The following is a 17250-nucleotide window of genomic DNA, read 5'->3' on the forward strand; positions in this document are numbered from 1 at the left end:
TGTACCAAACCATTCTGAAAACAAGATTATATCCTTAGCTATTTCCTTTTATCTGCACATTTAGGCACCAAATATTTTTACAAATAGTGAAGTCAAGCAATGGTTTTTATCGGCTTGCTTCACACAGCTGCAGATGAATTATGTCGTACAGGCTCCTCCTAATAATGGTTTGGTTTTGGAAATGATAACAGCTTGATAAAAGAAGAAAGCAGTGGATCTGGCTATCAGTAGATACAGAAATAAAGAGAGCCTGGGCTTTACCTGTCAGGGTTCTGCGTACACACATGCATCTGTAAGAGGATCCGCTGGGTGAAAGTCTTAAAGCATTGCCCACATTTCCAAAGATGCCAGTCACTGAACTCAGAATTTAGTTGGCTTGTTGAAGTTGGGCTTGCAAGAACTCGTTGGTTTTTGACACTGATCTGGTTAAATCCTGACTCGATGGACCCAGACTTATCCAGGAGAGAAAAATTTCTGCTACACGGAGTCTGTGGAAATACTATGGATCGCTGTGGAGTGGCAGGGGATAGTTTGCTACTTTTATTAAAAGGCTGTAGGGTGTCTTGTCTGGACATGGCCTCCATTACAGTCGAAGGGACATTCACTGGGAGAAAACAAGAAAAGTAAATAAGATCCTTTTTATGCCTTTTTAAAACTAATACAGTGTGGGAGACACCAAAAAAAATACCAACATCCATTTTCTTGACACTACAATTAAACAAATTTATTTTAACAATGCACAAAAAAATGGGCTTGAATGAGACAGTGATCTGAATGGATGATGCTGATTCTGTGATACTGAAATGAAAACTCATGCAAAGCGGTGTCTGAGACCAAAAGGATCCAGAGAAGCCTGACTGTGATATACATTTATTGCACAATGGGATTGTCATCTGAAAGAAAATGCTGCTGCACTTGTGATACCCTGACTCTGCATGTTGCAGTCAGCATGTCCAATTGCTATATCAGAGACAAGCATGAATTTTGAGAGCATGGGGAAAAAAAATCCTTGCTCAGACACTCCTTGACATACAACAGGCTTAAATATCTACTGTGGCAATAGTTCCCTTGTCCTATTACAGGGCAGCCACTAAAGATATTCTAGTATAACAGCTAACACATAGTCACACAGCCAATATAATACAAAGCCAGTGACTTCACCATGACTTGCATGATGAGGGCTAATAGCAGTCAGATCACCACGAGACAATGCAAAGTATAGGCAGAGATAGCCTTGTGAAGAATTTCCCACCTACAAATAGGAGCAAAATTTATTTATAGTCCCATGAAGGTCTTATTATGATCATCAGTTCTCTATGGCTTCTGAGGCACTTAGACATTTTGGCAACTAATGCAATACGCTGTTCTCACAAAGAAGTGATTTAGTGCTGAATTTGGATGTTGCATGATAAGGAAGGCAGGATGTCAAACATACAGAAGAAGGTTGAACAGCTGCCTCACTCCTTGAGTACCATCTAGATCATGCAGTGAATGAAGCAAGGGTCCTATGGAAAAATGGGGTCAGCAAATGAAAGATTGTACCACAATGCAAAAAGAAGCATAATTTAGGCCACCTGGGCCCAGTACCTTCTCATGTTTTCTAATTTTGGCATGGTCAACCTCATGAGATTTTTAATGGAGTTTTTTTAATTAAATATGTTGTATGCATATGTGTATGTCTACATATGTTCACACATTTTGTTACTCACACAGAGTGTTTATATGTATATATCCACATGTAGTTACATGACATTTACTGAACAGGTGATTAGAAATTGCAACTCTGTTTATGTTAGTCATTATGATAGATTTCTAAGAACAAATATGAGCATTAAACCATTATTTAATATACAATAAAAATGTAATACAAAGTAATGTTTTGGCAATAAATAATGCCATTTAGTTCACAGAGTTACGTTCTAGTATCTTCCATCAATCATGATAACTCCAATATTAAAATATTACATTTTATTTAATTTGCTTAAGTTGAGGTCCTTCCTAGGCTATTCTTTTCTGGAGTGTCTGAGGACCTGATTTCTAGGAATAGTTATACCCATGGGGCTGTCTATCACAACTTTCCAGGCATATAATACATCTTCTGTGTCTCTCTTCAGTACAAGGGGCAATTTATATACCTTCATTTTGCCCCAACATTCTCACACAAAAAGCAGATCACTTTTTAAAATTTTTTAAAAAATTGTAGTCATAAAAGTCCACAGAAGGAAGAAGACCAGGATATTAAAGACTTAAGGAATATAAGTAGAGCTTGTATGGGTAAAAATACCTCTGTGCAGAAGATAAGCATAAGGTCTACTCTGAGGGTTTAAGTGGCACTTAAGTCGTATACCAGCCTGCAGCTGGCTCCATGCTCAGAAATGAATTTCATCTACTCATGTCAGTCTCTCTGTGGATGAAACTCTGGTTTCTCTCACAGCAAAATAGCAAGTGACAATATTTAGACATTTTAACCATAACGCTTTGCTTTTCAAATAAAGGTTTTGTAAGCTTCAGCTCATGAAAGAAAAAATAATATTTCTATATTGTACACTGCAGAGCATGAGTTTTATCAGCAAACATTACTGCCAGTAATTAAATTTCTTTTAAACTTTTCTCAAGCCCAACAGATTTGAAAACTCAAGATGAAAAAGGATGTTTATTTTTGACAGTTTAATCCCTGCTATCTTGCTGTTTTATTGCTGCATGGTTCAGTATTTAAGTTGCTACAAGACACGAGTTCATCCTAGCATTGCTATTTAAGTATCCAAGTACTTGACCAAAAATATACATCTTGTATGTAATTGATTAAGCGTGGCCAGCCACAGGGTTACTTTAGACCAAAGTCAATCAGGCATCCATTATAGGTTTCTTCCACCACATAGATACACGTAGCTGTCAAAATGGAAGCAAGGTCTTTGTTGCAAGCTCTAATCAGGTTCTACACACAAACAGTGAAACTGAAGGGCATGCTTGGATCACCCATTCCCATTGCACACAAAAATATCCAGCACTAGATTGCACTGGGTCTGTCTTATAAGTTACGTGCTTAATTTTGTGATGATTCCTAGCAAACTAAAAATAAAATATTGAGCAGGGGTAGAAGAATGGATGGAAATGGGGATGGCCAGGATGGAATGGATGTTCATTGTCATTTCAGGCTGCTTAAACTCAGTCTGTATTTAGAGAAGCTGGCTTTTTTACTTTAACCACAAGGATCTCACCTCTACAATCAGTCAGACAAAGCTTTTCTTGACACACTCAGTGATAATAAAATGAAGAACTAACAGAGACTTCATGGACTGGCAATGCATTACTGTTTTGGCAAGACAGTCTCTTGTGATAGGCCTGATAACAGTGGGGAGGGCCAAGCAAATTGGTTAAGAACAGACTAGGAATGAATCACTTATAAGGAACAGTGATTCTACATACTACCAAGCTATGCGGGCCTGCCACGGTGGGAAATCTGCTATTTAATTGCACATACCTGCACACTTCCAAACACCTCCATTTATTTAGGTAACCATACCATGACTTTGCACAGCTTAAGTGTATCAGCTTCAGAGTTTTATTCTGCACACATGAAGCTTACCTTAAATATATAGCCACTTTCATTTAATATGTCTTAAAATACTCTAGGAATATAGCTGATTAAGTATGAAACAGGAAATCTGGCTTGTACAGGTAGAAATGCAAGAAAGAACTTACAGTTTTCATCTTGGGCAATGCACTGGAGAGGGATTCCAAAGAAAGATGTGTAGCTATCATTGTACCACACCAACAGCTCAGTGCCCCTGGGGATATCTATACAAGCCCGGTAGAATATATTTGACCTGATCAAGAGAAAACAAAAAGCGCCTAATTTAGGAATAGAGCATTCTCCTCTTATCATACACAGTACTACAGTAGAAATCCATTGTTTTGGAAGCATTTCTGCAGGTAACTAAATTAATAATTTACTGATCATTTTAAAACCAAATCTATCATTAGGGAAGATACGGGAAAAACAGGGACTTTGTTCCTGCAGCATAAGGTAACAAACATCTTATAGGCACTTTGTACCTAGCATAATTTAAACACTAAGATTTTATAAGCATCAAGATTTTATGAAAAGACTGGTGTTTTCTTGCAATGTCCCTTTTAAAGTGATTTTAAAAATGCTGCATTTTGCTAACACGGTACAAGCATCAGAGTGGTGCACACAGTTCAGAAAGTTCATCCATTTAAACAGCTTTGCATTTGTCATCAAAGCTAAAGGTAGCACATTTATGAGAAAACAGACAACAATCCTTCCATTTGAATAAGTCCTCTCAGCAAGAAGTTTGAAGTAGTGTCATGTGGCTTTTCATTACAGCAATATACCACAAAAAAAGAGAGAACTTGGATTATTGAATAAAACAGACAGGGAAATGAAAAAAATGGGGTTAATCTGAACATACAACCACAAAAATCATCCCCTGCATGGAACATGAGGGTAATGTTGATGACGCATCAGTAAGTATAAATTAGTGTTACCATAAACATGATAGTTTATCATATCACTCTGTGGGGAAAGAAGGTGGATATTCCTGGACCACCGAACTGGGAATTGAGGGGGAAAAAAAGGAAAAATCCTAGAGTCTCCACCACAAAGACAAGAGCCTTTTCCTGATGTTGCACTGATGAAATAGACTGAGCGATACTTCTACAGTTAACAGATTTACATGAGGGCAAAAACTGTGTAAGATTACAACCAGGCACAAGATAAAATAAAGATGTTATCAGTTGTAGTGGCTTTTCCCTTAGGTTTCACATGGAACAGTAAAACACACTCCTGTGAGATGGATAGAAATTCAATATATACAAGAAGAACACTCCACTCTCACTGAAGGATTACATACCAAAATGATACAGTCAAAGTACCAAGAAATGACCATTTTTTATAACAGCTTATGTAAGGCAGAAAAACATCTATAGACCAAAAAAAAAATGTTAGGCCTCAACCAGTTTTCTGAGTGAAGAATTGCTACAAACATTAGCCTGAAGTTCAAGATAAAAGTGTTTAGGCTTGGTAGGCCTTAAATTTAGACTTTCTGTAAAGAATTGGCTGTAGCAATGCAATTTGTTCTTTGTATAACACTGCAGACATAAGGAGAATCCTTTACCACATTTTTCATGGCAGTGAGATATGCACTTGTCAACATATTTTGTCACCGCAAAGTGGCTCTTGGCAACAGGATCATAAAGATCAATAAAAAAGTGCAGATTCTCAATATTTTACTAGCAGCTGCAAAAATTTCATTTATCTTGTTATTTTCCTCGCTTACTGCCACCCTGTCTCAGGAGGGCACTGCTAGCTAAGCAGAACGGTTTTCTTACCCTTCTATGAATATCTGACAAAAACTCTCCCCTTTGTGTCTCCCCCTCTCCTCCTCCTCCTCTCCTCTTCTCCCTCTCTTTCTTCCCAGAGCTGTGCCTTTCATTAATTCTTTCCACGGTTACATTAAAATGAAAATCGGAGCCACGCTATAAATTACCAGCATCCCTAACTTGAGAAAAATTGAGTCTACTTTGTACTTCACCCTTGTAACATTTCATCTCTCAGTTTGGCTTCCCTTAACATAAACACAGCAGCCCGGCAAATGAATGTGCTAAAACCAAATGACACACTTTGCCGCTGAAAGAGCAGAACTGTTTTTGAGCAATGGGTGGTCTGTGAGGCTTGGAGTAGGCAGGGAAAAAAAAGTGTAAGCGTACACCGTCCCTTACAAGCGTGCAGAGCTTCCAAAACTCGCAGAAATCTCTGCATGCTGAAGTACATCAAAGGGATTTTTCCCTTTTTGGATAATATTTCCTTTGCTGACATGTATTTAGTATTGTGGTTGGATGACTCATAAAGATAGCTTCATGGCGTCCCAACGCAGTTGAAGCAGAACACATGCCAACAAACATTATTGTCAGCCTCAAAATAAAAACAAAACGTTCAGCTAAGGGTCAATCAATCAAGAGCACTTTGAAGAAAATTCCATTTAGATATTACAAATCATAACAGAACGAATTTAAACCAGCTGACTTTCTGTGAGGAGGACGTCCATGTACAATAAAAATTAGGCCGGTTTTTCAGTGTCCAACTTTTCTATTTTCTTACACTTGGATGCAGTCACTGGTGATGGATGCCAGTTTTTTAAATTGTGTTTTTGTAGTTCATTTTATAAAGATCTGAAGTAATCGAAAACAGATCAACAGAGGGAACTCTAAGTAAAAACTCCATCATGAAAGGAGAGTTGTAAAATCCACTTAATATTGACAGATGTGTAATGACTTTCTCATGCTTGCTTTTCATTTAGGTTTGTCATCTATATATATGTACACACATATATATTTTTTCTTATTTTTATATATATGTGCATGCACACACCACCACACTGAGAAATAGTTCACGAGATACCTACAAAAATACTCTTTCATCACAGCGATCTTTATTCATTATCCAGTGTGTTTATTTAAAATCTGATGGGATTTTAGCTATAGATATCAGATATTTAAGGGTATAATAAAAGATTTGTAATGTATAAATAGGATTGTTATTTTTTTAACTACAGCATTATTTAGTCAACTGGCCAGAGAATAAAAAAGCTGAAAATGGAATTGAACAATTTTACCATTGTTAAATTGGAACCCTATGGGAAAATCAAACTTTATATATATTTCATTTTAGCTTGCTTTTGTATGTTTTATTTTTAATTTTAAAGGTACTTTAAATAAGCTTAAGATTCTTCCTAAGGAAAAGAAACTCCGCTCTGTAAAGCAACTAGCCAAAATCGGGATTGCTCACTGCGACTGGCAAGCCCGGGGCATTCTTTGATGTGCTTCCTACCACGTTTAATAAGGCCAAGCAGTTGCTTCTGATTCTGAGGCAAAAGGTTTGTTTATAGCTGAGATCATGTATTTATGTAATGCGTTGTCTGGGTTTTCTGGAGCTGTTTGCGAGTACAAAGTAAAATGCACCATAATTTCTTTACATTTTTCTTCACATTTTGACCTTCTCAAGCCAGCGACATAAGAGGTAAAAGCACTAGCAATCTTGGCTAGCAGGTGCACTCAACATATAAGCTTTAGGTGTGTACGTGTCTCATGAATGACTCTCAGAAAGCCTTTGGGTTCAGAACTCCTCTCCCACCATTTTTCCCCTTCCTCTAACACGTGCAGCTTTATAAAGGGCGGAAGATTGCTTGTGTTGGCTTGCTTCTGATCAGACCGTTCGGAAACATTCAGAGGGTGATGTGGTGGTCACACGAGTGACACAGGACTGTACTTGTTCCCAGGAGCTCCAGGTCTAGCATGTTTACTACCGCAGCCTCAGCTCAGGGCAACCAAAGTTAAACCCACCCTCACTACACCCTGCAGCTTTTGTATTGCCCCGAATGAGCACATTTGCAAAAGCCCTCCTACAGTGTTTGCAATCAAAGGCAGCAGTACTGGTAACAGTTACAGTCTGATTTTTCACTAAAAATATTTTAATTTTATTGCATTGAGTAAATCAAAACATACTTTACCTGTACTGAACCACTGTTAAGTTCTGTTCCCCGCAGTGCCTTGCACATCGGATATACCTCATCCAGCTTGACTTACTGGGTTCTCCACCATCAATAAAGTGCTGCAGTGTCCCATCTTGGTCATATATCTGAAGGAGATGTCACAAGGTCAAGTAGTTAGAACAAATCATCAGCAATCATTTTCACTGCTTTGCTGGTGTCTCTCTGTGCCTTTTCCAGGAATTTATTGCCATGGGATTTGTCATTGCATACTGATGCTCTTAGAAATCTACACGGAACAGCAGAAAAGTATTTTGGGGGATGCAAGCTTATCATGTTTCTTTTATCAAGCCAATCTTTTTGTATTAAACATATTTGTGGTGTCTCAAAGATGTGACCATGTTTCCCAAAGAATATTTAACCTATTTTGACAGGCTGGCCTTAAACAATGAACTGCCAGATAAACAAGAAAATCTGGATGTAAAGCCTGCATTGAAATGGCTGGAACATCTGAGCAAGAGGCAGTAGTAATCCCTAAACAAGTATCCCTTCCTTCACATCTCAGCTGCAGCAAGAGCATGTACTTCAGCAACCTCACGTGATACATTAGGGAGTTGTAGGATTCATAATACCACAACAAATGAGACTAGAAGGAAAAAGAGAGTGGAAGATGCCTTTAGAATCTCCCATGAGACATGTAATTTTTTGAAGTAGTAAATGAGAAATCAGCCATGAGGGAATCATGGTTTTCCTACACATGACATCCCTGCTAAGGACATGAGAACCAGTTAAAGTAATTTTTTTAAAAAAAAAAAAAGTCTCTATTCGGCACAGGATGCTCCCCCTTAAGTCAAAGAATAAAATTGCTCTGGAGGCTCTGAAATTAAAAGATACATGTTTCATGCACACTTGCCCTTCTGACTGCTTGAAAGATGATACCTAAGAAGTGCTAATCCTCGTAAATCCACATGGTCTCACAAGACTTTTACCTGCTACAAAATTACTTTGTTATACTTCAGAAATGGGTCTGAACAGTTAGGTGCTTATCTGAAGCAAACTTGATATTCAGATATTTAAGGGTATATTAAAAGATTATCAGATTCAGCCCCTCCACAGACACCATCTTCTTTAATAATCCTACCCCAAAAATGTTATCCCTTTTGAAATTATATAAACCTAAATTGATGTCTTCTTGAAAGTACTAATTATGCTAATTAAAAAGGAAGCACATTTACTGCGTTGAACATTACTAGAGCAAGCGAATTAAAAATCTTGCATTTCCGTTTCAGTATCTAGAGGATAATCTCAAAAAATATGTGACTATATTAAACATTTCTGATTTATTAAAAGAGTGTTTCCTACAATGCACAGAAAAACATACACAGGAATCATAATCTAGCTCTTTAATCCACCACTTGAGAGTCTCAAAATCAGGAGCCAGCCTTGCTTTTGCTTTTGACCAAGAGGGACTTGGAGTAATCAGGAGTAATATATCCATTACTAGAGCATGAGAGTCAGGGAAATCAAGTGTCTACAGAGATCCTTATTGTTAGTTCCCAAGTGCCTGTGACAAGGACCAGGCGGAATCTTGCCAGGTGCTCCTGGGTTGGAAAAACAAGATGCTACCCCAACACACACTGAGTGGTGGCATAAAGTCAGAGAAATCATGAGTCCTCAGAAGCAAATGAATACTCCAATACCGGGGATTTCAGGGGTTTTTTATATATGGTAGCTTGTTGGTTATCAGCAAGGACCTATTCTTATGTAAACATGTTAATGTATGTTGAATATATGAGCAAAACATGTTAAACAATAAACAACTGTAATGGAAATGGAAAAGTTTTACAAGAAATCAGCCTACAAAAAGGAAAAGAGGGAAAAATTAATGACCAACAGTGCTTAGCTGGAACCATTTTAGCAATATACGTCCAAACGGCCTCAGCACAGTGTTCATTATCTATTCACTTACATGATGCTTACTAACATTACAATATATAGCTTAATGTGAGGCAAAAACAATCCCCATAAATAAAAAGCTGATAGCTTCCTAATCCCCAGACTATATGAAACAGGGAAGACAAAGAAGATAGCCATAAGCGGTACTGACAGCCGTACCTGGACACACAGGGACACACTCAGAGCTTTGTGTATATGGACAGTCATAAGCTGATATGAGAAGTTAAAACCTGCCACGAAAATGCAGGACTGGAGCTTTCTCAGGCCTTGGCCTAGAGTAGAAAGGACTGCCACACAAGCAAGACTAAATATTTTCAAATGCTTTATTCTTGCAGGTACTGATGTATCAGTGCCACTATGCTCCCCTTTCCTAGGGGGATATTACTGACATTGCAAATAAAGGTGCATAGTCAGAATCCATCCCACAGCATTCTTATCTGTGTTCTTACAGGAATGAAAACCCAGCTGTAAGGAGGCAGAAACCCCAAACTTGGAAGGGAAATAGCAACACTGAATTGCATCTGATTATTGTCAAATTGCATAATACAGGTTAAAATCCGAAAAAAACTTAACTGATATGGTTATCATTATTCATATCATCATCCTGCACCAGTTCTTAGTCATTTTACAGTTGCCTAAATCTGGCAACCACTATAATTACCTGCAGAAACCATCATGAGGGAGCAAACCATGACCTGCTATAACACAGGAAAGGCAAATCTTTAGCAAAGTTGTGAAACCAGATGTTACAGCAAACTATATGGATATACATATTTGCCTGTGTCTGTATTACACATGCATATGCACTTAAACACTCACAGTATCTATTAAAAAAACTACAGCAGAATCCTGTGATAAATGGATTTTACTGAAAATCTTTTACTACCTCACTAGATCACTACATCTACCTATGCTGGCATAACTTTTAAGACATTGCAAGAGCCTTATGGCAAAATAAAATACCATTTCTCCAACTCCCTATGGAGAATGCTTTTTTTTTTTCTGTATTTCACAACAGTCATCGATCTAAATGGTGGAAACAAAATTAGTTATTTCATTTTTCTACTTTGATTACACTTGGAAGTGTTACCTAAACTGCTTATTGGATCTTTTGCCTCTTCTGACCCAAAGTACTTGTTAACTGTTGGTTTTGCTGAGTTTTAAGGAGGGTTTTCTTTTTACTTAAGTGTTCCAAAGCTTTAAGATTTCTTTTTATGGTCTGTTCCAATTCTGAGGAGTGCAGCAGACTACTGGCAGAGACCAGAGTCTGATAGAAGAGGACTGCACTCACCTTATTTGACATGCCTTGTGTTCCTCCTTAGTAGTTCTCATATAATTAATTAACTTCTTAATAGGCTCTTGATTGTTTACTGGTAGTTTACTGGCATATTACATATCAAGACACTCAGAATGTGAAGCATATTATTATTCTACAAATTTCATCCTTTGGCTTCAGAGTACAACAGAAACAGCTTCATTTTCTAAGTAAGTCCAAAGTGAAAGCAGCACAAGTCAAGTCTTATCTTTTCCATTTTTTATACTGCTTCCCTTATAAACACCAGTTTATTCAGTAATCAAGACATAAATAGAGAAAGGTATGAGATATATGATGACATTTCTTACAGGGCACCACTGATATTCGTTGTGACCTACACATGGATTCCAACTGGCGAATATGGGAAAAAGCAGGTAGGAAGCCAGTGTACTGATACTGGTCAGGTTCATCTTGTAGTGGGATGCAAATATAAATCAGGTATGAAGGACTGATTTATTACTTGTTGTATTGGTTATTGGTAATTATTTGGAGGGTGTAGGTATAACTACAATGATGCTAGCAACACATAATAGCGATAATAATATTGTTTCCAAAGCAAAAAGCGTCTCATATAAGTGATTCTCTAAAATCTATGAAGGACTATTACTAAGTAAAATAAACAGTAGTTGCTGGAACATCTGTCACTTTGGCAACATACCAAGTCTAGGTAGGACTATGTAAGATTTAAGTAGTATAAGAGATAAGGCAGAGCACTAAAGAGCCCTCTGAGAACTCTCAATTACTCCAGTACTGACATAGTATTGCTCACTTGGATAGATGGGGGCAAATGTAATTCCAATGCTAAAGACTTTTGTGCCAGTTTCTGGTATAGAAGCCACAGAATTTTAGAATAAAGGAGCTCAAATATAATAGCACAGCTGCAGAGAAGTCAAGCTATGAAGCAATTAAAAACATTTTCACGAAAGAGACAGGGAGAGCAAAAATGGCTAGTTCATTGGACGTGTTTCCTCTCTGTCTTCCTTTCCTTTGTTCTCTTTCCATGGCCTGCTAAAGGATTGCCATCTGAAATTCTGCCTGCATTTTATTTTCCCATTTAGTCAAATAATGAAGGTATTAGCATACAATTTAATTGACCTCTCATTTTCCTTGCAGGCAGAGGGACAAAAGACTGGTCCTGAAAGTGGAATTTTTCTTTGCATGTACATTTGTATTGTAAAAGTAGCTATTAGAATCATTTTTTTATGTTGCAAGACATCAAAAGAGATGTGAAGAAAACCACAAAACATGCAAGAATTAATTCTTATCATTAGTAGAGAATCTTGCTTTTTGCTGTTCACTGCTATTCTCATTGACATCACATGCATAAGGTCATAGGACTTTCAAATCACTCAGCATTAGCCTTCTCACACAAGAAGCTCTATCCTTGACTTCGGTGGGAAAAGTCAAGATAGAAAGGAGTACTTTTGATGAGCACATACGTTTCATAAATGACTAGCCATGTGGTTAAAAACCATGGATGTACTCTGAACTACTGGAAATACAGAGAAAAAGTTGTAACAGTCTGATGAAACAGACTGACATGTTAGATATGGCAGCATCCATACAAGTTATATTCTTTCTATAACAGTGTATGCACCTGCAAGCCACAGCAACACTGAAAGCTTCTTCCTTCACTGGCTTGGACATCAAAACTAGACAATGTCCACACTACACAAATCTCACTACTGTGAGAGCTGGCTTTTGAAATAACAACATTACAACATCCTCTGCATGTGACTGTATCCCAAACAGCAGTTTAAAACAATGCCAAAAAGAGCAATGTTTGATAAGCCTGGGTACTTAGGTGACAAGTCTGTAAAAAGTGTGCAGTTATGGAAGATTACATTCTGAGACTGGACCTATAAAGCCTATTCTTGACACTAGAGAGCAGCCCTGCTGGTGCCCCATTGCCAGAGTCAGCCAGACCCACTGCCTTGAACGTAATCTTTCTGATGCATCCTAAACCTTGGAGTCCAGTTTCCTCCCTAGGGCCCATAACTCTTCAGCCACTCAGGCTGTGTTTCTCTGTCCATTTGTTCATTTGGACATTTGGAGAAAAAAGCTACAGGCAAAAACGCCCAGGTTTTGTGTGTGTGCTATGGTCCTTTTTGGGCTGGTTCCACTATTTGATTACTTCCTTTGAAGGAAACTGCCACTTCTTTTTTTTTTTTTTTTTTTTCTTTGCCACATTGTATCAATCCCCTGGAATAAAGTAGTACCATAACTAAAGGTGACTATTCCTATGATTTCATAGTCTGAGGGAGAATGTTCAGTGACATTACTGGTAGGACAGAGCTCTACGGCCATCTTAACAAATGACAAGGAAAGCTAGTTCTGTAAAACAGATTAAATAGGAAATAGCAAAGAGCCACTTTTCTGAAAAGCTCTTAAGACTCACATAGGTAAATGCACAGTAAAATTCAGTGATTTGACTTGCCTAATGCAGTGATTGTTGAGCAAAATGCCAATGGGCACTAGTGTTTATTATGAAATGTATACATTATTTATTTGTTAGAGTTTCTAATCATGTCAAACTGAAAGCAAACTGGATTGTATGCATGACTTGATAACTTACTCATTTAGTTTGGATTCTGTGTAGTACATTGGTGCCTAGCTCCCTTTGAAATCAACAGGCTGCCAAAGGATCTAATTATCTAGAAAGTCTGAAACATTCAGAAGATTACTTCAGGAACTGAAAGAGAGGAGAAACTGACAAAATTCCCTGAATAAATTAAATTTAAGGACCATAGTTTAGGCTGAAAATCAGACTACAGCTGGGTTCATATATGATGATAACAACTGTTTGAAGAATGGTTTTAGAATTTAAACACCTTTAATATTAGGAGTTGGCATCTGATTTAGAGGAGGATGGCCCTTCTGAATATGCATTTTCTCCCTGTTACACACTGAATGAGAAAGCTCTGTAGAAACACTCATGCATTTAGCCATCACATCTTTCTCCCTTCATTCACTAGCTTGGTGACCACGTCTAGCAAACATTTTAAGAACAACTCTTAGCCTGTCTATATAAAAGGAAGTATGAGATATAATGAAACTCAGAAGCAAACCGCAACACATGGAAAAGTGTCCAAATATAGCTTAACTAAGAAGAAACATTGATGTTGATAGATAATAATATTATATAGTTACATCCTTTACAAAGACCAAATCTCAAACATTGAAATACTTTGTAAATGGTATACTATCTTTTATACTACCTACACAGTAGACAGGCAAATTATTCTTAGCCAGTATAAAGAAATGTCTATTCATCGCGTTGTGATAACTCTAACTTTGACACCTAATAAATATTACTGAATCTGTAATAATCAACTACACGTATAAAACTGGTATGAAAACATAGCAGCATACACGTCAGCAACCTAATTTTGCTGTAAGTGGAAACATTTGGACAGGTTCCCTATTCAGCTGTATGGACATTATTTCAGAAAGATGTTAGTTATAAATCCTTCTCATATATTCCACTGTTGCTTGATAAGACTAACTGATTTGCTTTGCCACTTAAAATATGCCTTCAGATCCTTTATGGGCATACATCAGGATTAAAATAAGAATTAGAAATATAGATATGCTACACATAACATCTAAGCTTGTTGGCTTATGATGAAATAAGAACGCTTTGTTTTTATTGTTATGCAGTTAGTGAAAGCTAGTTAACCACAGTCTTTACATGTATGCAAAATAAATCTATGTCAATATCTACTTACTTACTTAAAGCTTCTATTTTTTAAATAACTGGATAATGCTTTGTTGCCATGCAGAAAATGCAATAGTTCATTTAAAAAATTATTTTTGCTTTTGCAATTTTTGTATTACATGTAAAATGGTGTCAATTTCTTTATACTTTGAATTCGCATGAAGATTTCCAAATGTTTTTAACTGCACTGAAGTATTCTGAACTTCTACAAACTATTAACAGAAGAGAAATCTGAAATAAGTGAGCAAGGAGAAAGTTTAGGAGGCCTCACTGGTTAAAATCAGACTAAAATGTTCTCCAGCATTTCTTGGCGATAATATTCCTGGGATGCAACACCTCTGTGAAAATGTACAGAAATATATCCTGACAGCCAATGGTCTTTAACTGCTCACACTATTCAAAGCAATTTTCTACAATTAGCCATATCTGATATGGAGTGTACATCTTGTAATATCTGCTTAATGTTTCTTCTCTTTAATCTAGCAGGCATCATCTAGCAAATTTTATAAAAGAGAATACTTGCCAACTAATATTAAAAGCTATTTAGTTTTAATGTTTCTCAAAGGATTATAGCATATGAAACTATAAACATTGTTTTGAACTGTCTGTGCTAGGTGAAAGGCTTCATCTCTCACTTAGACCCCAGTCCAGCAAACACTTATGCACATGTTGTAGTCCCATTGATCTCAATGGGACTACTCGTGTGTGAAATCAAGCATCTGTGTAAGCGGCTGGAGGATTGGGGCCTTGTTCCAGAAAGTGTCATGAGAGCAGTGCCCTGCTGATTATGTGGACTTCATTAAATTATTTTTTTTTAAGTCAAGTCTCAGAGGTTTGTTTTGACACTAGCCCATGGAGGTCTTGGAATAGGGAAGAATTACACATAACACAGAACCAGTGTTACTCAAAAACAGAGCAAAAAGGGGAAGATGCAGAGCAGAAAAAACACACATGAAGCTGGATACTTGCACACACGCAAACAGGGCTGTAAAGGACCGATGCTCTTGTAGTATCCACTGATGTAACATGGCCTCAGTGTGTGCTTTTGCACTCTCCTGACAGGTCCGGTGATAGGACAGAAAAAGCAGTGGTACTCCAGCCATGTGCCATTCTGCAATGGAGACATTTTTGCTTGGCATTGGTATTTCCACCCTGCTCACTGCACTGCACTCCCGTACAGCCCTGGTAGGAGAAGACCATGGGGAGGCAACAGACTGAAGTTGTCCTCTGCAGCCTCATTTGTGTGGGACACAGAACACAAAGAGAAAAAGGGTTGCTAATCTAGGCTCCGAATCCAAAGACACCAGGAAAAAAAAACAGACTAATGAGGAAAAGACAGTTTAAAAACAGAGAGGCAAATGATCAAAGGTGAAATAACCCAAACAGAAGACTATCACAACAGTTGGCTACTAGATGCATAGCCCAATACATGTATCAGGGAGGGACTTACAAGAACGTTTTAAGGGCCTGCTGCTGAAAACCCTCACTCATCTGGGAAGCCTCACTGAATTCACTCAATAATAAAGCTCCTATGAATCTCTGAGCCAGCAAATCAAGAGAGTTATAATGATCTTTGTTGCCCCAGCGCCTCTGCAAACATGACTGGTTCCTTTGCAAGGTAATGACAGAGCTTTGGCCATTTCTTGCAGCTTCTCAAAACCTTTAGACATTGCAAAATAATATTAAAAACTGTTTGTTTCATATTTTCTCATTTTTTACAAGCAACCAAGTATTCCAGAGGGTTCCTCTGTCATTCAGCTGAGATGTTCGTTCAGCCTATTTCCATATAGTCAATACACCCATCCAGATGGACAAAGAATTAAAACGGCAAAATAGCTAACCACAAACATAATGTGACAGAGGACAGTACTCCAAAGCAGCATTTACAAAAACAAGTTTTGGCAGATTTCATCACTCAGCATCAAGCTAGGCAATGCATCTGAAACAAGTGAGTGCGTACATAGCTCCTAAGGTGACTTACTGATAACTCGGTGACCTTAAGAGAAATCACTCAGGACCCGAAGACACTCATAGACGGAAATCATTCTAAATTGCCCTGATTCCAATATGTGAGAAGGAAGGAAGGTGCAGGGAGAGCAAAGATGGTCTGTTGTTCAAATACAACTCGGGGCTAACCTTACTACTGGCCAAGAGGAATCTGATGGCACAAGGAGAGAACAGGTTTTGATCCCTCACTCCTGTAATTTCTGCTGAGTACATTTTCAAAGCATGGTTTCAAACTGTGTTTTCATAGCTTTGTGCATGAAACTGTGTCTATGTGTGAATTAGCACTTCCAGGAAGGTAACAGATTTTAGACTTAAAAATCCCAGCCTCAATGTTTAATGTTACTTTCAGATATATTAAAGTATGGCACACAGGCAGTATGGCACAGCTATCATTCTGTAAAGGAAGCCTTCTAGATAAGGGGGATTTTTTGTTTTCAGTTTGAAGCACCTGGGGCTTCTCATTCTTTTTTTTACCTTTACAATTTTTTTAAAGCTCCAGCACTATATACCCCTAGGCATTTTAAGAACTGGTTTAGAAAGGTACTTATCTTCTGCAGCACAGAGCTCCTAGAGACACTGTCAATCCTGCAGTAAAACTGGCAAAAATCCTTTAGCAAGTTAGGCTTAAAACTGCTGCTGTAGCCAATGGGAGTCAAGTTCCTGCTTACTTGGATACTTTGGAAACCTACATGCCTGTCTGCTTTTTTGGCAGGTAAAAGCAGCTATAATTTGCTCTAACTTTCTAA

The 17250-nt window shown here is 37.8% G+C and overlaps 1 protein-coding gene across 2 annotated transcripts in view; it reads right to left on the minus strand.

Moving 5' to 3' along the window:
* The window catches only part of PRDM6 (PR/SET domain 6), a 77870-nt gene that overhangs the window by 20784 nt on the left and 39836 nt on the right, over nucleotides 1–17250 (minus strand). For both annotated transcript variants that reach the window (XR_010370488.1, XM_064437839.1), the window contains exons 4-6: nucleotides 7530–7657; nucleotides 3703–3827; nucleotides 262–604 (exon numbers count right to left, since the gene is read on the minus strand). Coding sequence is in view for 1 of the 2 variants with exons in the window: in XM_064437839.1 (XP_064293909.1) it covers nucleotides 262–604; nucleotides 3703–3827; nucleotides 7530–7657 (596 nt within the window). In the remaining variant the exon portion in view is untranslated. The remainder of the gene's footprint in view (nucleotides 1–261; nucleotides 605–3702; nucleotides 3828–7529; nucleotides 7658–17250) is intronic.

This window comes from Phalacrocorax carbo, chromosome Z (assembly GCF_963921805.1).
Source record: "Phalacrocorax carbo chromosome Z, bPhaCar2.1, whole genome shotgun sequence".
Classification (NCBI taxonomy): domain Eukaryota; kingdom Metazoa; phylum Chordata; class Aves; order Suliformes; family Phalacrocoracidae; genus Phalacrocorax; species Phalacrocorax carbo.